We start from the raw sequence: 23,766 nt of genomic DNA, 5'->3' as shown, positions 1-23,766 counted from the left end.
CAGAGGAGGGACCAGGGAGCGCCGGAGGGAGAGGAGGAGGATCTGCCCAGCAGACACACCTAAGTGTCACCTGCTATACACCACTTCATAGTGGCGAATAGTAACTCCATCAAATTCCGAAAATACATAATTTTCGGAATTTGATGAATAGCATAATTTCCATATCTCCATACTTACGTACTAATGTATGGGGAGTGTGGAACTTAACAAATGCGGACTTAACCAGGAGATATCAGTAATATCTCCTGTGTTAAGTGTCTTCATGAATACTAAAATAACGGTAATTAAGGAAAATTTCCTTAAAAGCGTTATTTTAGTGTTGATGATTTCTCTGTGGTATACCTGTTGTTAATAGGAGGAAGCAATGATAACCCCTTTTTCTAGTAAAAAAAAACTTTATTATTTACCCCCATGGAATTTGGCACTTACCCATACTATTTACCTGGATACAGCAGTGTTAATATCAGTTCTCATATGATATTGATCATAGTATACATAACGTATATCAGTGTTCATGTGCCTGGAATGCCTCATTTACACTGTGTGCAATGTTAAAGTTAATAGGATAATAGGATATCATCACCCAGTTAAAAAAGCTGATGTGTCACTAACCTAACACTGAGGGCCCCATAAAGGTCATCACTGATGGAAGAGAGGTCATTAATCCTACACTGTTATAGAAATAAGCAAGGCATAAGGTATGAAATGGCTTGTATTTTTCTTAACAGACATGATCCTAATATTTAGTGGTGTTTCCATTATGTTCTTCTCTTTTGTGATGTAGTTCTAAAATTGTCTGTTTTATTGAGTAAATATAGGAGGGATAGATTATGTAATATAAATATTATATGACTCCATCATGGATATCAACAGACATAATTGCACAGCCTAAACAGTATAAATGATATCAAGATGCAAATAAAGGGCTCCATTTGCTTGGGCGTATGGTACATACAATTACAGATGTAAAAACATTTGAAAAGAAACATTACAATATACTAATGTATCTCATATTTGCTGCCTTTATTTGATATAAGAAACAGATATTCTTAAACTAACCTATATTATTGGTGCTATATAAATGACCGTTAATAATAAGCCAATAGCAAGTGCAAAAAAAGAAAATAAAACCTTCCTGTCTCACTCACTAGTGCTGTCAGAGCACTTTCCCAGCCAGACTCTCCATCATCTGCTTTTTCCTATGTATATACCATCACTCTGTGCATAACTCTACATTGGTTTACATGTTCCAATAGCTAGTGTTGTTTGCTATCAGGCAAGTTAGAAGAAAACATGGGGGAGGGGAATAACATAGGGCCTCATTCAGACCCACTCGCAAGCGGCTGTCCGCTCGCAAGTGGGTCGATGGTGTGCACTGCGCATGCGCACGACGGAGGGAGCTCCGTCGTGCGCATGCGCCAGACGCGACGAGCGAAGGACTTTCCTTCGCTCGTTGTGTCTGATCAAAGGGGGTGTGCTGTCGATGTTGATTGACAGCACGCCCCCTTTGGTGGGCGTGCCGGAGGCGTGCCTGCCAGACGGAGGCGTTCCCAAGGGAACGCCTACCGTCAGAAGCCGGCCCCACTGACATCACTAGTGATGTCAGTGGGAGTGATTTTGGCTCTGATAGAGCCAAAATCACTCCAGGGCTTGTGGTCGAAAACCCCGACCACAGGCTTCTGGTTGCACTGGCGATGGTCGCGATGGTCAAGACCATCGCGACCATCATCCTGCACGCTCGTATGTGCTGTGGGTGGTGACCCACAACTATATGAGCGTCCAGGAGGACGCTCCATTTTTATGGAGGACGTCGCTCCGGATCTCGCACCAAAGGGGACGAGCTGTCGATGTTGAGTGACAGCTTGCTCTGTTTGGTGGGCGGGCCGGGGGGGGTGGCTGCCCAAACAGAGGCGTTCCCATGAGAACGCCTGCCGTTTGGGGGTGGCCCCACTGACATCACAAGTGTTGTTAGAGCCGAAAGCTCTCTGGGGCTTGCGATGAACGAGACCCTACCACAAGGGTCTCGTCGCAAGCCCGATGGTCACCCACAGCTATGCGAGCAGGCCGCTCCAAAAAAAAAAAAAAGCAGGCCCTGATTCAGAGCGAGCGCTCTGTCAGAGCGAGCGGCTCTGAATCAGGCTCAGTGTCACAAAACATTTACAGGTATAGGTAAATAAAGCTGCCTGCTGCATCACAATCGCAGTCTATGGATCATGTGGACCTCAATGACAGCTGTAAAAACAATTAAAACCCCCCACACATTTTATAAAATAATGTATATCATATTTGCTTGCTTTAATTCAAGCATGGAACAGAGGGGTTTCAAAACAAATGCTAATAGTAGAGTTTTGAAGGGAGTTAGAGGACAAAAAATTCATGATAATGGCACAGTGACAAAAGAACTAAATACACTGTCCCTGATCAGTGGCGGAACTCCTGGAGACAATGGAGTAACTTGCCGCCGGGCGCCAGCCCTGAAGGGGGCACCTGGCTCCATTGTTACCAGGAGCTGCATGGAGAAGGAGTGCCGCTGATCGGCGCTCCACCTCCAGTGGCATAACTACGGAGGGTGCAGTTACACCCCCTGCACCCTCCATTTGCCGGGCGCCCGCTGAGTGTGTTACCAGCAGGCGCCCGGCTCCTTCTCTTCCCCGGCGGTAGCCGGAGGACGGAGCTCACTCCTGAGCTCCAGCTTCTGGGTCACACAGTGCACTATGGGAGTGACGTCATGACGTCACTCCCATAGTTCCGAGGAGCGGGTGCCGAGGACAGACGGCAACAGGCACTGAAGCGGGGTTTAAGGTAAGAATTTTATTTATTTTTTGTATGTGTGTGTGTGTGCGCAGGGGGGGGGGGTTGGCACTACAGGGGGCTTATTACAGGGGCTTACTACACGGGGCATTACAGGGGCTTACTAGTGGGGGCATTACAGGGGGCTTATTACAGGGGGCTTACTACAGGGGGCATTACATGGGGCTTACTACTGGGGGCATTACAGGGAACTTACTACTGGGGACTTATTACAGGGGGCTTACTACAGGGGGCATTACAGGGGCTTACTAGTGGGGGCATTACAGGGGGCTTATTACAGGGGGCATTACATGGGGCTTACTACTGGGGGCATTACAGGGAACTTACTACTGGGGACTTATTACAGGGGGCATTACAGGGGGCTTACTACTGGGGGCATTACAGGGGGCTTACTACTGAAGGCATTACAGGGGGCTTACTACTCGGGGCATTACAGGAGGCATTACAGGGCGCCTCCTGTAATGCCTAATGCTTACTACTGGGGCATCATATGGGGGCACTACAGGGGCCTTACTATTGGGGGCACTACAGGGGCCTGACTATTGGAGGGCACTACAGGGGCCTGACTACTGGGGGCACTGCATAGGGGGACCACTACTGGAGGTACTGCATAGGGGGGCCACTACTGGAGGCACTGCATAGGGGGACCATTACTGGGGGGCACTACATAGGCAGGCACTGCAAGGGGGACCTCTACTGAGGGAACTGCATAGGGGGACCAGTACTGGGGGCATTGTATAAAATAAACTGCATAGGGGGGCGGCGGCAGCTGGGACTGGCATAGGTGCTGGTGGGTGATATATTTTAATTTGGGGAGCACCAACATTTATCTTGCCTCCGGGCACCTGGGATGAAGTTACGCCACTGTCCCTGATCAACAGTGTGTACCACGCCAGACACTTTTCATTTGTAAAAATAAAAAACTGTGATGCTGGTGATTGTGGAATTCAAGCAAAGGGTTGGAACACTGGCAATCTCAGCTATCATTCAGAATGGAATTGCCGCTGGCGACCTGAACGCATACTTGCTCCCTGAAACAGTAGCAATATCCCTGATTCCCTGAAGAGCCTAGCAATCTCCCTGATTGCAAATCACCCCCATTATGTAGCTTTTAAGCACTTGAAAAAAAGGAAATCAGAGATACTGTATATGCAATCAAATGGTATCAACAGTGCCATTTCCCTGCATTGGTTAGAAGGCACAATGATCTCTATGTCGACATGGATTTTCATATAAGACCACTTATATAGAACCACACGTGAATAGAACATAACACATAAACAAGCTCTGAAAGTATCAGTGTGTTTTCAACATCAAGTAGATCATACCAAGCAACAATGCTTATGTGTAGCAAAACATGCCCACTTTAACGCCGCGCTCATACTGTTAGTGTTCACCATCTCCCTGAAATGGTTTTTCAAAAGTATGCAAGTATGCTTGAACATGTTTTGCACAATTAATCACTATCAGTAGTCTGCACTACAGATGACAAATGATGCTGGATGTTAGAGGAGTTTAGTGAGGTCAAAACCATATTTTCCCATTATTTTTAATGGTCTATGTAAGAAAAACATTTAAAGTATTTACAGTTCCAATAATAAAGTGTTAGCTTGTCAAAGAGTAACCTGGAGTGCAAACTGAGTCCTAAACCAACTATCCTGTCCAATATAAGTCTCCACACATTTGGCCAATGGTCAAATAGACACAGATCTCATTATACAGCAATTGGTCCAAATCTCTTTATGTGTGGCGTTCACTAGGCGGATGCAGTCTAAGTAGAGTTTCTGTAACAATATATGAAGGAGTTTCTCTTAAGAACAGCAGATGCATAAGAAATATGGAATACAAATAAATTAAGTTATTGGGAAAATATGAGTTCACAGATACAGGTGAAAAAAAATATTAATCTATCAAGAGACAAGATGAAATAACACAATATTCTGCAGATTCAACTTAGCGCGCTGCTAAATAGCCCCAGGAGGGAGCTACCGGGGCTATTTAATTCACCGCGCTGTTTGGTCCGACTGAAGGATTTCTTCTCACACCTCCCTGAGGGGAGGTGCGCGACTGTTTTCCGGCTTAGCGCAGTGCTAACAGCAGCGTGGCCGGCAATTTAGTTGGAGAATGCCGGTTCTGGCGACTAAACACCATGTTAAGTTGCGAGAACTGGCATTCTCCGACTTAACTGGCAACTGTCGGACCAAACAACGTGGTGAATTGAATAGCTCCGGGAGCTCCCTCCTGGGGCTAGTCAGCATTGTGCTCAATTGAATCAAGCCCAATATGTTAAATATATGAAAGGAAAACAACTACCTGCACCAGGGCTGGATTAAGGGGGGGGGGGGGGGCGACAGGGGCGGTCATCCCGGGGCCCTCACACACAGAGTTCCCGGGTGGAGACTCTGCAGTCGCGGCTGTATTACTGCATGCAGCAGCACAGTCAGTGCTGCTGCATCAGCTTTCTAAGGGGGAGAGGGGCCGGCTTCACGCTAGCGAATGACCACCCGACACACTTATTCCCCCCTTACAGTGGCCACATTGGGGGTAGAGCCAATACGGCATGCTCCACCCCCATATCCCCACGAATAGTGGCATTACATCATGGGGGCGGGGCCTAATGAATCGAGGAAGTGCCCGAGTCCTTGTGCAACCTGTACCAGCAGCAACTGTTACATCAAGTGTAAGTATGTATGTGTACTGTTTTAGCATGTGTTTTTGTGTGTATGTATGTATTATTGTGTGTATATGTGTCAGTGTAGATATGCTGTTCTTGAGTATGTGTGATGTTTGCCCCTGTCTTCATGTGGCCTGGGGGGCCTCCGGCTTTGGTTGGGGGGGTGAAGCTCGGCTATGTGTGGCTTTAAGGGGGCCCCCACAATTTAGTTGCCCTGGGGCCCCCCACAAGTCTTAATCCGGCCCTGCTTGCACCCTTGTTTCCATCTCAGTCTATAATGTTTTTGTTATTAAGAACTGGGAAAAAAATGTTTTCCATGTGATTTGATTATGTCCTATTATACAGTATAAACCTCAAACATTTCAATGCTAACACTCTTATAACAATCCTTTTTCAATGCATGCTTACAGCAAGTGCAGTTAATAAGTGAATGATTATAACTTTCTTATCACTAAAGTGTGTACATACAAATTCAGTACAACAACCATACAGCTAGTAAACTTATGTAACATAAAGAGCATTTTTCAGTAAATAGGATTAAACAGCTTTAAAATGACTATTACAACTGCTCTCCTAGCAGGTCAAATTTAAGTCACTAACATGCTTTCACTAGGTAATGAAAACTCACATTTGTTGGGCAGCAATGTAACACAGTTGTTAGGCTGCACTAAAACACCGGGGCTATTGGTTCAGTTGTATGTTCCCCTTGTGTTTGAGTGGGTTTCCTTTGGGTATGTCAGTTAAAGCAGCCCAATAGCATAAAACAGTCCAAAAGCACGCTAGTAGGTCATTGAATGCTGACAAATATGGACACCATTGTGTGTGTGTGTTCATGGAGCGGATGTGAATAGCTAAATATTCTTTGAAAAGTGCCTTATAATATTTAGCCCCATACAAATGAACAATCATCAATAGATAGTACAATTTTGCAGAAAGACATGTAACAAACAATATAAGTAATTAGAACCTTTCTCCTTTCTTCACATTTTCATTAGCTAAACATGTTTGGTCAATTTTTTAAGGTACTGCACTGTAATAGTCGAAATAGTAAATACATTATATTTTAAGATTGCTAACACCAAAGTAAAATTGCATTGCAAATAAATTCTATTAGTGCATAGGATATTATAAGCCACTAACAAATGCCAAAAAAACTACTGCCTCACACAATCTGTTCATTTTGCCTTTGTCCCCTGTTTACACAGTATATCATCAATTTGAGCATTACTCTGCACTGGCTTTTATACTATACAGCTGTACTAATAGTGGGCCTGATTCAGCAGCGATCGCAACTGCGATTACGGATGCAATCAGGCGATTGCTGCATTCTGCACATGTGTATGCATCGCAGTGCGCGTGCGCAAACATTCCACTGCGATCGGGACTGTGATTACACAGACCCATCGCATTGTGACTGACAGCAAGTGACCATTTGAGGGAGGTGATGGGGGTGGTCGGAGAAACGCAGGCATGCCAGTGCATTTGAACGACGTTGCAGGGGCATTCATAAATTAGCCACTGCGATGCCATATGCAGCTTGAGTACTCACTGCGTGCGATGAGGTTAGCAATTCTGAGTAAGGTCAGAACTTGTGCAAGTGTGTTGGAGGTTGCGATAGTACTCGATGTTACCAATGTTTTCGCAGTCTTACTAAGTATTACGGATGTGTGTAAGGTAAGGTGGGCGTCCTTATATTAGGCTGCGTATGGCATAGCAATCGCAATCATTACCATATCTTCGCAGTGAGACTGCGTGCGTAATCGCTATTGCGATCGCAGCTGCGATCCGTACTGAATCAAACCCAGTGTTTATTAGCAGGCAAGTAAGCAGAAAACATGGGGAGGGGAGTAACAAAGTTACAATACAATGCAGTAAAATGGAAAGTGCTGATTGTGTTCCTAAATGTATCTATATATATACATACATCAACAACACAAAATTATTTACTTATTTCTTAACACCCATTGATTCAGAGGTTATTTTGATATTTACTAACCCTTAACAACTAATGAATACTTATTACACTTGTTTTCCATTTGCAATTTCTTACTAAATAACTCATTAATGGGCATATGTATCAAAGCTTGATGTGAGATAAAATTGTGAAATATATATCACCAACCAATCAGCTCCAAACTATCATTTCTTAAACACAGCCTGCAAAATGTAAGTTAGAAGCTGATTGGTTGGTGATATATATCTCACAATTTTATCTCACATCAAGCTTTGATACATATGCCCCTAAATGTAGTAGAAAAGGTGACTGATAATTTACAACTTTTTTGCAATGTGTGTACCCTTGCTGGATAAAGTCTAAAAAATTAGCGCCATTACAAAAAATATATAGTAGTCAACCCCCAACACAGCAACTATTTTAACATTATTATGGTCAAATAACAAAACACCATTTGCTGAAAAATTTTGTCAATCTCCAAAAATAATACAGAAACCTTCTTGTATATGTATATTTATCAGTGTAAAGCTGCATACACACGTAAAGATTTTCTGTCCAACCATCCAACTAGATGATTGGTTGGAATGAAAATCTGGTAAGGGATGAAAGCAAATGACAATCAGCAATTTGCTCCCAAACACTGGAAAATGGACAAAAACTGTTGTTTGAACAAATTGTTTGGATCAAACATTTAACAAACTTGTCTGAACGTCCATTTTCATCTGTTTTCTGGCATTTAGGAGCAAATTGCTGATCACCAGTTACTCCCATACGTTACCAGATTTTCATTCCAACCACTCAACTAGTTGGATGGTTGGACAGAAAATCTTTACGTATGTAAGCAGCATTACAACTTTATTGTTTCCATAGTTAAATGTTTTTTTTGGACTCTAAAAATCATAATGACCGCCATAGTAACGAAAAAATATTTAGCTATGACACAGTACAAACAGGATGCTTTTGAGGCAGCTGGAACTTACCGTGCACTTGTTTGGTTTCTCTCCAGAATGGACCCGCATGTGAATGAGAAGTTTATAACGAGCGTTAAAGGGCTTGTATCTTCGAGGACAACCTGCCCAAAAGCAAGCAAAGTCCTCCCCTTTCCTCTGATCTATATGAACCTTTTCTATGTGCCGCACAAGCTCCTCCTGTTGATCATATAAAGCACTGCAGTCAATCCATCGGCAACAGTGCTTACCATTAAAATCATCAATTTCTCCCTCCTCTTCAAGTAAAGGAACCTGGCCAGGAGGTGGGAGTGATAGCTGGTGGGAATGATTTAGCAAGTCATGTTGATGCATATGTTGATGGGCATGGTAAGGTGGTGGTGGACCTTGATGAGGAGGAGCTGTGAGAGGAAGGGGATTTTCAGAAGTCATGTTAATTGTGCCACCTGGAAATTCATCCACCCTTTCACTTTTTAAAACTCCCATTGTCTGCCCTTCATTTAGCCCAATGCCATGCCGCACCACCATATTGTTCATGGCTTCAGCCTGCAAGCTGTTTTGTTCCAGCTGTTGCATACGCTGATATTCTGCTGTCACATTCTCAGGAATTGATACATTATCATTGATGGCAAGAAGACTCCTCTGAGAGTTTGACCCAGTACATGTTGGAGGGATACAGCTCCCCCTAACTCCTAAAAAATGGCCATAAACTTCAGGTTGAGGCGAGATGTTAGCTGGAGAAGCTCTTGACCCATTTATATAGGCAACTAATGAAGTTGGTGAAGTGCGAATGATTGTATTAAAGTCTATTCCTGTACCATCAGATAACGGAGACAATGAAAGTGCTCTTTTCTTTGATCGTGCTGAATGGGATCTTGGAGAAGAATGTCTAGGACTAGGATAAGGTGAACAGTTGTTCTCTATGCCAAACAGATATGAGGGCAATGAGTTGTTGACACTATTACTGGACATAGAAGTTCCTGGTGGAATACTAAGTAGATCTCCTGGCTCACTACTGTTTTGAGAACCATGATTAGAAGGATGAAATCTATATCCATAAGACCATTCCTGTTTAACACTCATTGTAGAATGACTCTCCGATAGGCTTAAAGTTGTAGAGGCAAGAGACTCACGTGACATAAGAGACCTGAATAATAAAAGGAAAGAAAATATATATTTAAGACTTTTGTTAACATAATAAATCTGTCAAAACACATAAGAAATCCAGTTTCTCATTCAGACTGTATATTGTTTGAGCTCTGTTAAATGGCGAAGTGTTAAGTTTCTCATGGATCACAATACCTATTAAATTAAAACAACTGTCAGAAAGAACATTTCTACACAATGTGTGCTTGCTCATAAATTACTATTAATTAATCAATCATGTTGAATAAATCCTCACACTATACAAACAATCCAAATAGTGTTGATGTAACCCCTTCAGGATTTTTGTGCCAAAAATCTTATGTACTTTTTTTTAACTGATCAATTCCAAATAAATTAGTGTTCAAAATTATTGATATTTTATACAATGGTAAATCAGCAAGTCAAGAGAGGTTGAATATACAGTATGAAAACCAGTAAAAAAGAAATAGATAAAAACTTAAGGAAATCAGATAAATCATAGGTAAAGTGGACGAAAGATGAGATCAAGGTGGTAAAAGTATTGTAATTAGGAAATCCTAAGAACATAATTAACTACATATTAGATATATTAGTCTGTAGATAGTAATGTACTGTAAGAGAATAACATCGCAAATTGCAGTTTGTGACATCTAAAATAAGTTTGTGAAGCTCCCTACAATGTACACCTGATTCGAATATTATTTACTAAAACAATGAAATGGACTGATTATGTTATTATCATAGATGTTCTTTTATTCACAAAGATAATACATATTAAGGTTAATCCTACTAGGTGCAAGTTTCTATCATGAAACTTGCATATATCGCATGAATGTGCGCATTCGAGTAAGGTGAAATCAAATTAGAAATGCCGCTTCAGACTCGCAGCAAGGTTGCTCAACTTTTTTACAAATGGCAACTTGGGAGAAGTGTATGTAAAAGTGGGGAAACCATCTTGGCCCACATAAAATAGCAGCTGAGAGCAGAATCATACAGAAGGCTACTACTGGCCATAAGGAAAGAACTGGAGGTTCTTTAAAAGGTGTCAATTTTTGAATTTCTTATTAATCATGGAAAATGATAGCCAGCAAGTGGTTTTCAACAAATTAAAGACTTTCCAGTATTTTGGGTACATCAAATTTCTTTAAATTGATTTTTCAGCATTTTTTTTATACAAGTATGTAAAATGTTGGACATACTGTATACTTTTTAGCTCCCATATACAAGTTGAACACCCCCATTTTCATCTCTACACCTCCACATAATTTAACACATTATTGAGCTTTGAAGAGCAAATCACTTGAAATTTGACGTCTTTTTTGCCAAAATGATGCCTTTTAAACCACTGCAAGTGCATTTTTCCGCAATGGGGCGGGGGGACGGTGCCAGAGGTTCTGCACTGTGTCCTCACATTTTTATTGAAATACAGATTTTCCCTACCTTTTTACCCATTAAGGAGGGTGAACGCATAAATATGAATTTAGGAAAATTTAGAACAGGATTGCAAATTAAATTTTCGGCACAGGTTTGCCATGAGAACGGCCCGCAGGACCCATCTCAAACCTAATAGAATTGACCCCCCCCAATTGGATCAGTATTATGAATAGAAAACATAAAAATGTGCAATTGTTGTATGCTATGTGTTTAATAGTATTCCTTTATCTATGTTTAGGAATTAGATGAAAATCGGTCAAAGTGATGCATGAATAAAGATAATTGTGAAGGGTTTAAAACTTTTCTCTCACTACTATTAGGAGATGGGCTAATGAGGCACAGTTGGATCTTCAGGATTGTTTGAATGTACTGACTGGGGTGTCTTTGAGGCTGCAGCCACTGATTTAGATGGTGTGATTGATACTGTGACTCGTATATCAGCTTCTGTGAGGATATGTGTATGTCGACAAAAACATTTTGCACCTTTAGTAATAACAAACCCTGGTTTAATGCAAGGCTTAGGCAGCTTCATCGTGCCAAGGAAGTAGCGTACAGCAGTGGGGATAGGGTTCAGTATAATCAGGTGAGGAACACTCTGACTAAAGAGATCAGTATAGCACAGATAAGTTGATTAATATGTTTTCGGGTTAATGATCCTGTGTCAGTGTGGAGAGGTATGCAAGTTATTACTATTTATAAGAAAGCACCTACTCACGCTGTTATGAGTCAGAAATTGGCTGAATAGTTGAATATGTTTTACTGCAGGTTTGAAAACTAGATTCTGTTTTTCGTGCTGGTTCCGATTATACCTTTCAATTGAAGGAATGTCCTCCTACGACTTTATCTGTGCCTAGGAAGTTTTTACCGTGGTTGTAGGTTGGACAGGAGTACAGTAGGTGGCGGGCCTGTTCAGAGGGCTGAGGCCCAGGAAGGCACCTGGTCCGGATGGTGTGTCACCATCTGAAATCCGTTGACCCCAGTTTTTACAGGGATCTTTAATAGATCCTTGGAAATGTGTGTGGTTCCTTCTTGTTTTAAGTGTTCTATAATTGTTCCAGTTCCGAAGAAATCTACTATTACGGGTTTAAATGACTACAGACCAATTGCTTTGATGTCTGTGGTCATGAAAACGCTTGAATGATTGGTGTTGAACCATCTGAAGAAGACAGCAGGTACCCTTTTGGACCCCTTGCAGTTGCCTATAGGGCGAATAGATCGGTGGAGAATGCGGTCAATATTGGGCTGCATTATATTTTACAAAATCTTACCGAATACTTATGTGAGGGTCCTGTTCGTGGACTTCAGTACAGCGTTTAATGCAATCATTCCAGAAATATTGTATTCCAAATTGGTTAATTTGGGGGTTCCGGTATCCACCTGCTGTTGGTTTGTGGATTTCTTGGTGGACAGGAAGCAGTATGTGAGAATGGGGGAGTTTACTTCAAGTGTATGGAGGATTAGTACGGGGGGCTCTTCAAGGATGTGTCCTTTCCCCCCTGCTTTTCTTCTTAAATACAAATGACTGCACTTCTGGTGACCGATTTGTTAAACTTGGTTATCGGTCTGATTAAAGACTTGGAGGAGACCACTTATAGGAGGGAGGTGGAATGGTTGGTGCTGTGGTGCAGTCGGAATAACTTGGAGTTAAACCCGCTTAAAACAGTTGAGATGATTATTGATTTTAGAAGACTCTCAGTTGTTGTGTCCCCACTCACTATAGCTGACAATGTCGTATCTATGACGGATTCATTTAATCGCCCGGGTAGTGGGTCTCCAACCCTGATGCTATTGTTAAAAGGGCGTAGCAGAGGTTGTATTTCTCACGGCAGTTTAGGAAGTTCAACCTATCAAAGGAGCTGATGATCCTCTTTTATTTGGCAATAATTGAGTCTGTGCTATATACCTCGATTATAGTGTGGTTTGGTGCCGCCAGTGCGCGAGATAGGGCTTGACTACCAAGAGTAGTTAGAACAGCGGAAAGAATAATTGGTGTTGAACTCCCCACCATTCAGGAGTTATATTTGTCAGTGGTTAGGAAGCAGACAAGGAATATTGTGGCAGATGGAACATATTCTGGTCATGATTTGTTTTAATTGCTCCCGTCAGGTAGGCGATATAGATTGCGTACTGTAAAAACATCTAGACATCTTACGTTTTTTTCCACGGGCAGTTCTTTTGTTAAATACCTGACTGGGGAATACTGTGGTCAGTATGAATAATTGCTTTAATTAGGATGTTTGTTATTTATAGACGTGTTGTATTGTATATGTATTATTTACAAATTGGTGTATTGTGAATGTCTGTTTGCTGTGTTCTCTTATCTTAGTACTAGGCAAGCAGTTAACCAGAGTTAAATTCCTTGTACAGCCGTGGCCAAATGTTTTGAAAATGACACAAGTATTGGTTTTCACATAGTTTGCTGCTTCAATGTTTTTAGACCTTTTTGTCAGATGTTACTATAGTAAAATTACAAGCATTTCATAAGTGTCTATAAGAAGTCATTTCTCATAGAGGTGTACATTCTGCATAAAGATTACAGAGATCACTTTGTAAAGACTTTGATGTTAAATTAACATTTTCAACGGCATACTATCCACTGTCCAATAGACATATAGATGTGTCCAGGGGCGGATTGGGCCGCCGGGCCGTTTCCTGCTGGGCCGGTCCCTTATTATATGTCTTTAGGGGCTGGCGGCGTCCCTTCCCTCACCCACCCCTCTGCCGGCCCAGCTGCAAGCTGCCTCGATCAGAGCTCAGCTCCGATCATGCAGCATTACAGCTTCCACGAATGTTGGCAACAGCCCATCCCTCACTCACCCCTCTCTGCTTTGCCGGCTCAGCTGCCGCAACCGGAGCTCAGCTCCGATCGGGCAGCATTGTCTGATCCTAAAGAAAAATGGCAGACGGGGGAGCTGCCGCGCATGCCCAGCCTCTGCAGCTCCCCCCTAAGCCTTTGCGGAGCCATTCAGTCAATACTGACAGTTCCGCCTTCAGGCTGTTGCTGCCCACCTCGGCGCCTCCAGAACGATTTATGTGCATGCCTGCCTCATGGGTTCGATTCCCACCATGGCCCTACCTGTGCAGTGTTTGTATATTCTCCCTGTGCTTGCGTGGGTTTCTTCCGGGTGCTCCGGTTTCCTCCCACACTCCAAAAATATACTGGTAGGTTAATCGGCTCCCAACACAAATTAACCTTAGAATGTTATAGGGAATATAGATTGTAGGCTCCACTGGGGCAGGGACTGATGTGAGTGGCCAAATATTCTCTGTAAAGCGCTGCGGAATATGTGTGCGCTATATAAATAACTGGTGATAATAATAATTCTGACTGTGTCACTAGACGATTCTGACTGTGTCACTAGACGATGTGCCCAATATGTCGTCCGATCTGTCTGGGTCGGACAACATATTGTTTAGTGTGTGCCGGCCATAAGAGTAGGCGTCTCAGTCCTTGCACATTCGAACGCACCTCTGTGAACATGCAAGGGATTAGTAGTAGCTGCAACTGCGTCCAATTTAGAATCAAGCCCTATAAAGAGGGAGTATCCCACTCCCTCAGCAGACCTCGCCCTCTCAACTGAGCCTGCCCCCATCAGGGCTGCTTCCAAAAATTTCTCGGGCTGGTTTTCCATCCCAATCCGCCCCTGGATGTGTCCTCATACACTGCTGCTCAAGTAGCAGTAAATAGCCTCTCTCAGAGCAGTAGGTCCTGTGCAACTCTGATAGCGCCAAGCATCTTTTTCTGCCAAGAATGTGTTTTAGTCACAATGTGATGCGCCAAGATGCACCAGGAGACTGCACTGATTCATTTTATATGTGACACTTATATAGGAGTTGAAAAAGGGCCTGATTCAGACCCGCTCGCGAGTCGATGGTCAGCCAGTATGCACAGCTATGCGAGCGACCTGAAGGCGGATTTTTTTTTTTAAATCCGCCCTGATTCAGAGCGAGCTCTCACAAATAGCGAGTGCTTCTGAATCAGGCCCAAAGTACTGTGAGCACTGGGAAACATAATAGTGAAACACTAACAGTTCAATATAATGGCTATGTTTAAGCACTATTTAAGGTAATCATCCTTGAAAAAAACAGCTTCTTTCATTTAACATCTCAGTATGGATGGATATCCTAAAACCTGGACTGCAATGGAGGAGTTTGGGAACCTCTAGTATATTCCATGTTACAAATATGAATGCTTGACTGCAGGGCTGTAACTAGGGTGGTGCGGCCGGTGCCACCGCACAGAGCTCAACAGCCCTGAGGGCGGAACACCGGCCGCCCACCTCATTCTCTCTCTCTCTGCTGCCTGCTGGCGCTAGGCGGACCCTGCTTAAATACAGGAGCGGAGGACAGTCAGCCTTCCCCATGTGACGCTCACTGTAACTCAGTCTGAGTCTCTGCCTCCCAACTCCCAGCACCGGAAACCTAAAGTCCTGGCTGCATCTATTGGGATGGGAGAGATACGTCATTACGTCATGACGTCTCCCCGGTGTCACGGCTTGGCGTGCGCTTGGACCCAAAGTGGAGTCGGATGAGGAATGAGGACTTGTTTGCTGGTACTTGAAGGCAGCCGGCCTTAGGGGAGTATGACTCATGAAGCAGTGGCACGCGACGGGATCAGAACCAGGCTGCGAGACACTGGCGGAACTTAGAGACCCGGGGTAGGCTGGGTATAGCAGGTAGACGGGATCAGGAGACAGGTAGTAACAGGAGCAAACTGCACCAAGGCTGAGAGGGGAGTCTGCAGAAACACACTGGTACTGACACTTTAAATGAGCAAAGGAGCACAGAGAACTAGCTTACAGCATACGCTGTGATAGACGTTGCACTGGCAACTAAAGAGCCTCTGGACAGCCCTTTAGTACCCTCAGGTAGTGCAGGATTGGTTGCTAGCCTCCCCAGCCCAGACTGAACCTGATTGGCCAGAAAAGACATGTGACCCAAATCCAAGATGGCCGCGCCCAGTGGTCACAGCATGGAAGCTCTGCCAGTCTCAGCCCCTCTCACCTGCCTCCAGATGGAAGCCCTTGGTCTGCGGAGACTCACAGCACCCAGCGCTATTCTCCAGGAACCTGCACCTCTGCTGGAAACACCATGCCACAGCGCCCGGAGCGGTAAGCGCCGCGATCTCAGCAGCCTGTCACCCCTGGTCGTGACACCTGGCCAAGGCTCCCACAGTTGTGTGAAGTCACTCTGAGGAGCTGCTGCCATTGAGTGGGTCTGGCAGGGAGCGGCGTGCTGTGTGGCACTCAGTGGACACTGAACAGAATCTGCCAGTTGAGGTCCCCCCCAACCCTAATGTGTAAGGGGGATGGGCTGTGCTTTGTACTGTGTGGCATGTGTAAGGGGGGGGGGGTTGGGCTTTGCACTGTGTGGCATAATGTGTAAGGGGGTGCTGGGCTGGGCTTTGTACTGTGTGGTGTAATGTGTAAGGCGGGGGGGCTGGGCTTTGTACTGCGTGGCATAATGTGTAAGGGGGGCAGGGCTTTGTACTGTGTGGTGTAATGTGTAAGGGGTACTACTACAACTTAGTGTAACGTGAATAAGGGGCATTACTTGTGGCGTAATGTGAATTTGGGATACTATAGTGTGGCCATGCCCTTTCCCTATGAGACTGTGCCCCTTTTTTGGCCCGCGCGCCAGCGACACGCACTGTCCCTGTTAAGATGGGGGGGCACCAAAAGCGATTTCTAATTTAGGGCACCAAAATGTCTAGTTGCGGCTCTGCTTGACTGTAACACTTCACCCAGTGCATAGAGTACTTAAATAATGCAGGCACACAATTATAGTTAAGAAGGACTACCTTCATCTCACCAAATAAATGATATGAAACGTATATATTCTGCTACATATTAGGGAGTGGGCACACATGATTTAGGGGCTGACTCAAAGTTGTACGCAGTTCACACAGCAGCTGCCTCTATTGTGAGAAAATATGTAAAAGCAGCTGAAGACATCTGTAGAAAGTAGAAAGTAGAAAGTAGAAAGAAGCCCAATGCAGGTTTTTGTGAACCGCTGCTACGTCCGAAGGTGCAGCATCAGATCATCTGCGTGAACATTAGTTATCTGAGTAACCCTCATGTTACCCAAGATGGCCGTGTATTTCACGCTTCTGGGGCCAGTGAAGTTGCTTCCAAGGATGCAGTCACTGACCTTGGCACGCCCAGAAAATGCCCCCCCCCTCTCTGTTTTCTGGAACACTGCCCGTTGCCACTCCTCCTCACCACAAAAAAGTGGGACGCACATATAGAAACCATTGTAATTCCTACACCGTTCACTTGATTTGGATGTAATTACCCTCAAATTAAATCTGAAAGTCTGCAGTTAAAGCACATCTTGTTTGTTTCATTTCAAAGCCATTGTGGTGGTGAATAGAGGCCAAAATATGAAAATTCTGTCAATGTCCCAATATTTATACACCTGACTGTATGTAAACCATTGGGTTTGTATACAACTCTGAATCAGGCCCTTAATCCGGAGTTGCATGGAAGTTGGCCATTGCTTGCCTGGAAATAAATGTGTGTATTTACCCATATGCAGACATGCATACATGTATGCCGCTGCACCACCCCCACCCATCAACTAGTGAAAGTAGCCAACATTACTATTATTGTGCATTTGCACCAGCCCTATGCCTGTAAGGAGTCCATCTGAAATCAGATAGATCTCTGTGTGCACACAACTATGAATAGCCCACAATTCCACCTACATGCCTATGACACACGCTCAGAATACGTGCAAACACCCCTTAGCCACCCAGTTATACCCTTTCAGCCACAGGTGGAGCTGGAGCCAGGTTACATAAGACTCTGAATCACCCGTAGTTGCTCATAGTTGTGAAAACTCAGCTAATGAGCGGGCACAGTGCTAAAGATCACAAGAGCAAAGTTGTATTGGGTACCGGTTAGCAAACTAGTCGCTTGTGGATTTGCGCTTTTGGGAACAGGATGTGGGGCGGTACATGAGAGACAGTCACTATCTAAACTTCTGGAGGCCAAAGAGTCAGATACTGATGTTATTTCAGTATTGGGTTATACTAAAATGAGATGGTATAATAAAAAAAGTAAAATCCTTCTTCGACACACAGTGGCAATAAATTCTGAATTGGTCACATACTGTAGTTTAGAATTATCTTTTCTAAGCTGCTAAGGGGAAGAGTTGCTTTCTGTGACACACGCAGGATTAATTTATATAATTCCATGTAATTTTTCTTAGGGAAATATCCCGGAGAGCACATGACAGATGTAGGTTGGCACAACACATTTCTTGAATATATTTTTCCTTGTTAGATACTGTATTTGTCAGTGGAGCAATGAACTCAGTCATTGATCATTATCTCTTGGGTACTCTGAGAAAAACTCCTATTAACAGGAATTTGTTGTGAATGCCTCATGACTTCAGCTTGCCATTAACCTATCTCAGGCCAAAAGAACAATCACAAGCATTGACAAGTGCAATAACACTGCTTATTATAGTTACAGGCTTACAGCCAGGGTTAGTTCTCTTGAAAAATAGGTTCAGGAACTGTGGGTGGAGCTATGGGGGTGGAGCTAAAGCTTCTGGAAAATACATTTTGTATGTCATAGCATCATAGTTAATGAGAGGTTCAGGAACTGAGTTCCTGCTGAAAAATCGCACTGGTTACAGCTGGAAACTCATGCCCCTGCTACATATTTTATTTTAAAAAATGTATGTAGAGTGCTGTGATAATGCGCCCTGAGGCAGCCCCGCCCCTTTGCAAATTATGTTGCGGAAAGGGGGCGGGACCTGCAAGCACATGGAAGTGCAGCAGTGCAGCTGTATACTCAGTGCAGCTGTATACACAGCAGGGTGCCTGCTTCTAGCGTCCAAAGGATGCTATGGGCGACACTGCCATAGCAATCCAGCAACCCTGCTAGCTAGAAGCTAGAACCATGGGGCAGCGATGGTGCCGCTCACAGAGCCCTTCATTCTGTATGGCGGATCCCCTAGTTATGGCCCTGGACTATATTAGCAGCTAAAAATAAATAAACAATTGAGTCCGATTTGTATATTTTACAAAATATTTGTACCATTCCACAATATATTTTTTGTAACTGGAATTACTAGTGAGATTTTAGTGGGAGGGATTCCACAATTATATTTTTGTCAAACACAGTAGGTTTGTCACATACAAATACAGAAGTAGTGTACATTCTCAGGAGAATAGTATATGCATCAGGGGCGAACATACTAAGGCCCACGGTCCAAATGCAGTCCTCCACCTGCGCCAATGCAGCCCTCTTACCAGAACACACTTCAGGCCTCAATCCACCGCTAAACTCCTGCACCTCCACCATGGAGAGTGAGGGGAGCTGTGTGCGTCCTGCTCAAGAGACGGGCAGAGCTGAGGCAACACTCCTGAGTGGAAGCAGCATCCAGTCCAGGTATCCTACCCAGCCCGGGGCCTCCCACCCAGCAGCACACAGGGCATACAAGGACCGGAGAATAGGGACTATGCCATGAGGAGGATAGTGACCTAGGTAGTGATTGGGGCTTTTATATGAGGTAGGGCAGGCACTGGGGACTGTATATCAGGAGGAATCCTGTATGATGGGAGAGGGAGCATGGGATCCAGGAACAGGAGGAGAAATACTATAATCAGGATAATACAGACCACTGTCATTATCTGATAGTTACAACGCCACTGTTTGCATTAGTTCAGCATCTCATTGGAGTGAGTTAAATTGGCATCTAAAATCATTAAAAATATGTTTGTTTCAAAACATTTTTATTAGTTTTAGCATTTCTTAGAATAACATTTACTCAGCAAAGAACCTTTACCTACTGTAATTGCTGGGAGGTTAACTGTGAGAAAAATATTGTGCCCTCCCCCCATTCAAAGTAATTTCCTTACTAAGGCACTCCAAGAAAAAAAGTTGATGCCCCTGGTTTACAGGGATCATGAATAGTTTGTACACCAAACTGCATGACACATAAGAAAAAAAAAGAAAAAAAATAAGCTTAAATTTGTAATAATGGTAATAGGAAACTAGTTAATTTAATTAGTTCATAATTGAATGAGCAGGTTCTGTATTGCCATAAGTAGAAACAAAGTTTCTCTTTTTCTTAGAATCAATTGGATAATACTGTTTGGCTTGGGAGATCCCAGGCACTTGTAATTATTCATTTAAAATATATCTATGGAGCAGGAGTCACTTTAACGCATAACACAAATTAAAGTACCATTATTATGTAGATGTTGGATGATATTTTGTGTAATGACGTGTTGCTTAATAGAAATGTTAAAGTAAAATGAAACCACATACAGATGGTCCGTAGGTATACTGAAAATTACTTGAAATTCTATTTTGTGATGATTAATAAAACAAAAAATCTTATTATGTGGGATGTTCAATCAAATTATTTAATATGTATGTATAAATTATTTTTCTTGAGGTTTCTGGTATTATTATTATTATTATTATTATTATTATTATTATTATTGAAACATAGCAACAACTTAAAAAAAAAAGTGATTATGCAAATTGCATTGCCTGACATTTCCCCAACAGTTAATTTGCAGTTACCACACCGATCATGTCAACTGGTGTTCAGCGTAAATTGTAAATGTACAGAGTTGTTACTGTAATCATTATTAACCCATGAAACTGCCATCTAGACATTTAAGTGCATAGTATAGTGACTTTACTTTGAGCCAACAATAATTATTGGCAGCAACTCAGCTTTATTGCACTGCAGCATATGACCCCATAATTGGAACTCAGCAGTCAATGATGTGGCAAGAAACAGTTCACTTCGGTTCCTATCCACCCAATTGTTGCACACCTCAATTAGTACAACACAATGTACTGGAATTCAGGGCTTGTGCAGTCATCATAGAAAACACTACTACGATTAGTAGTGATGACATCAGAGATTCTCTTGAGTGAAGCCCATGATGCTGCAGGGAGTATCTCCCATACGTGTCAGGCCATAAATGATTGGCTGAATGCGCTGCTGGTGGAAATGCAGTAAAGATACTGTAAGTACTAGATACATATTATTGCAAAGTGTATAGCAAATTATTATACAAGGGATAGGGGGTTTCCTTGCAAAATAGAAATGTTGGGGAAGATTAATTTAGTGATCTGCGGCTGCATACATCTTCCAGGTATTTTAGTAAATAAAGCATTTCTTATTTTTGCTCAAACCTCTACGGAGAGCAGGCAAACATAAGCAATGTTTCTTACCTGCAAAATCCCGCTGAGCTTCTACAGGATCTTGCATTTTATTTAATCTCCCCCTATTTATTGTATTCTGTACATTTATCCCCCAAAAAAATCCATAAAGTGGACTTTTCATTTCAGTAAAAAAATATATATGAATTAATTTCACTATCCTACGGATAATAACATACAGTGCATAAATCACTAGAGTGCACATACTGTAGTTGTTAAAATATTACTCGCAATTTACTGTAAATGGCACATAGCACAATTGTGAAGTGTTTAATGGCCACAAAGTATTAAATTACCCCTGGCCATCAAGCAGTTAAGGAAAAAGTTCTTACTTTGGAGGGTATCCAATTAGCCCTGCTATATCGGAGTGAAAAATGGGGATGTTCCACCGATAATCCCCGTTTTTCGATGATTTTTTTTTTTTAGCCCTGTATGTAAAAATAGGATTTTTTGTCCAAAAACACATATAATACGTGATAAGTTCACAGACCTATGTGTTTCCACCATCGCAGCGATAAAAACACTGCACTTTTCGGAGATTATTTTTCAGAACACATCAGGTCCTGAAAAAAAATCCACAATAAGTGCTGGCGTAGTGTTTACTCTAGGTCCGGCCTGGGCAGGGCGCCAGACCTACAGAGAGGTCCAAAAGGGGGCGTGGTCACAAGAAAAGGGGCGTGTCTTTAAGAAGCGCTCCCTTTTCATCACTCTTGGGAGCGTGCTCGGCACTTATGGACATGCCAGGCTGCCCCCAAGCTCTGCCTTCTCTGTGAATAGATGCTGGGCGCATGCATCTATTCACCGGCAGTGATCACTACACCACAGTTTTCCCCACCCGCGGGACACTCCGGCCCGTGGGTGGGGACAGCACCTGCAGGCTGTTTTAGCGGGGCACTGCCAAAAGGGGCAGGGCGTATACTGCCCTTTTGATATCGGGCAAGGTGTTGCGCCCCGCTAAAACAGCCTAGCGGGAACGGTACCGGTGTCAGGTCAGCTTTCGAGGCTAATTGGATAGCCCCAGGAGATTACTGCCCGAATAATGTTCGGGGCTAATTGGATACCACCCTATGAGTGAAAGCTATATCACCTGGTTATCTGTACCTGTGATATACTATGATTTATTGTGAACTTTCAGTGGAGTTTTCAATATCATAATCCAGTTAACCCTTAAAGACTTATCACTACTAGTACATCCCTTTTTCAACCATGACACATTTATTTACTAGTAGCTATAGTAAAGCTTAACAGTTTAATTGTAAATTAAATCATATTTGTCACATTAAGTAATGTTCATAAATTAATTCAAATGATGCTTTAACATACTTTGCGCCCAAGACAATTTGGATTACTTGTGAACCAACATATAATACTTTATATATATTACAATAAAAACAAATTCTAAAATGATACACATCACAAAAAAAAAAAAAATCAACCTACCTACATACATTCAATTTGTTACATCAGGGCATTGTAAAAATAGCAGCAGCAAAGTCAGAGTCATGATTATATGTGGGTGTTTCTGTAGGCCCCTTTTTAAAATGCACCATACAGTATACTTTATGCAAGCTAGGAGAGATAGGTCCTCCTCCGGTATATTGCTTACTGGTGACCCTTGACATCAACAGTTTGTATACAAATGTCACATACTGTACACAGAGCTAATGTCTGCTATACTGTAGGTCAGGGGTATTCAACATGTGGCCCTCCAGATGCTGTGGAACTACACATCCCAGCATGCTGTGCCACAGTTTTGCTATTAGGGCATGCTAAAACTGTGGCAGGGCATACTGGGATGTGTAGTTCCACAGCAGCTGGAGGGACACATGTTGAATACCCCTGCTATAGGTAAAGCTATTGAAACTAGTCCACATTATGAAGGACTGCCAGTTGACTACTTCATGTAGTTGATAGATTTCATTCTATATAATAATTATTTCTTATTTAACAACTATTTCTTTTTACAACTACAGGGGACTGCGATGCCCCATCATAGTGAATGCAAATCTGTATATGAGCATATACAATAAAACACGTAATATGTTGAATGCTGTATACTCTAAATGTATTAGTTTGTACTTACGCTATATTGACAGTTATCTTGAGGGAGCTGATTTATTGGATGGATTTGTTAATTTCTTTAATTAAATTGTTGGAACCATTGGGTTTATCTGTACCTAACTCTAGGACCATTAATTATCTGAATGTTTCAATGTACTTTATCAATGAAACTTTTGTAACCACTGTGGTTACAACAAGACCACAGAACAAAATATGCTGTTTTCTGCAGACAGTTTTCATCCAAACCCTCTAAAGACAGGATTACTTTTTTCATAACTGGTGAGGGTAACAAGAATTACTTCTGATACAACACTGCTCTGTGGGCTATGGGCCTGATTCAGCTTCAGACGGAATTGAAAGCTGCTTGCAGGCAGCTTTGCAATTCCGTCTGTACAGATATGTTAATGCACAGGAGGCATCACACCTCCTGCTGCATTACTTATCTGAGCTGCGTTGTCCAACACAGCATCGGATAATCTGCGGAACATCGGCCGGCTGAGGTGACCCATGGGATCACGCAGTCGGCCGCTGCAGATGAGAGCAAGAAGCCAACGGACATCCTGG

General features: G+C 42.9%; 1 protein-coding gene across 1 annotated transcript in view; it reads right to left on the bottom strand.

Annotated features, from left to right (window-relative positions):
- The window catches only part of GLIS3 (GLIS family zinc finger 3), a 548,195-nt gene that overhangs the window by 359,585 nt on the left and 164,844 nt on the right, over positions 1-23,766 (bottom strand). Inside the window, 1 exon segment of the mRNA XM_088476633.1 lies at positions 8,420-9,533. Within this exon segment, the coding sequence (XP_088332759.1) occupies positions 8,420-9,533 (1,114 nt within the window).

This window comes from Taudactylus pleione, unplaced genomic scaffold, assembly GCF_031769625.1.
Source record: "Taudactylus pleione unplaced genomic scaffold, aTauple2 ptg000190l, whole genome shotgun sequence".
NCBI classification, from domain to species: Eukaryota; Metazoa; Chordata; class Amphibia; order Anura; family Myobatrachidae; genus Taudactylus; species Taudactylus pleione.
The sequence above is the reverse complement of the archived record's forward strand: the minus strand, read 5'-3'. Positions and strand labels throughout refer to the sequence as shown.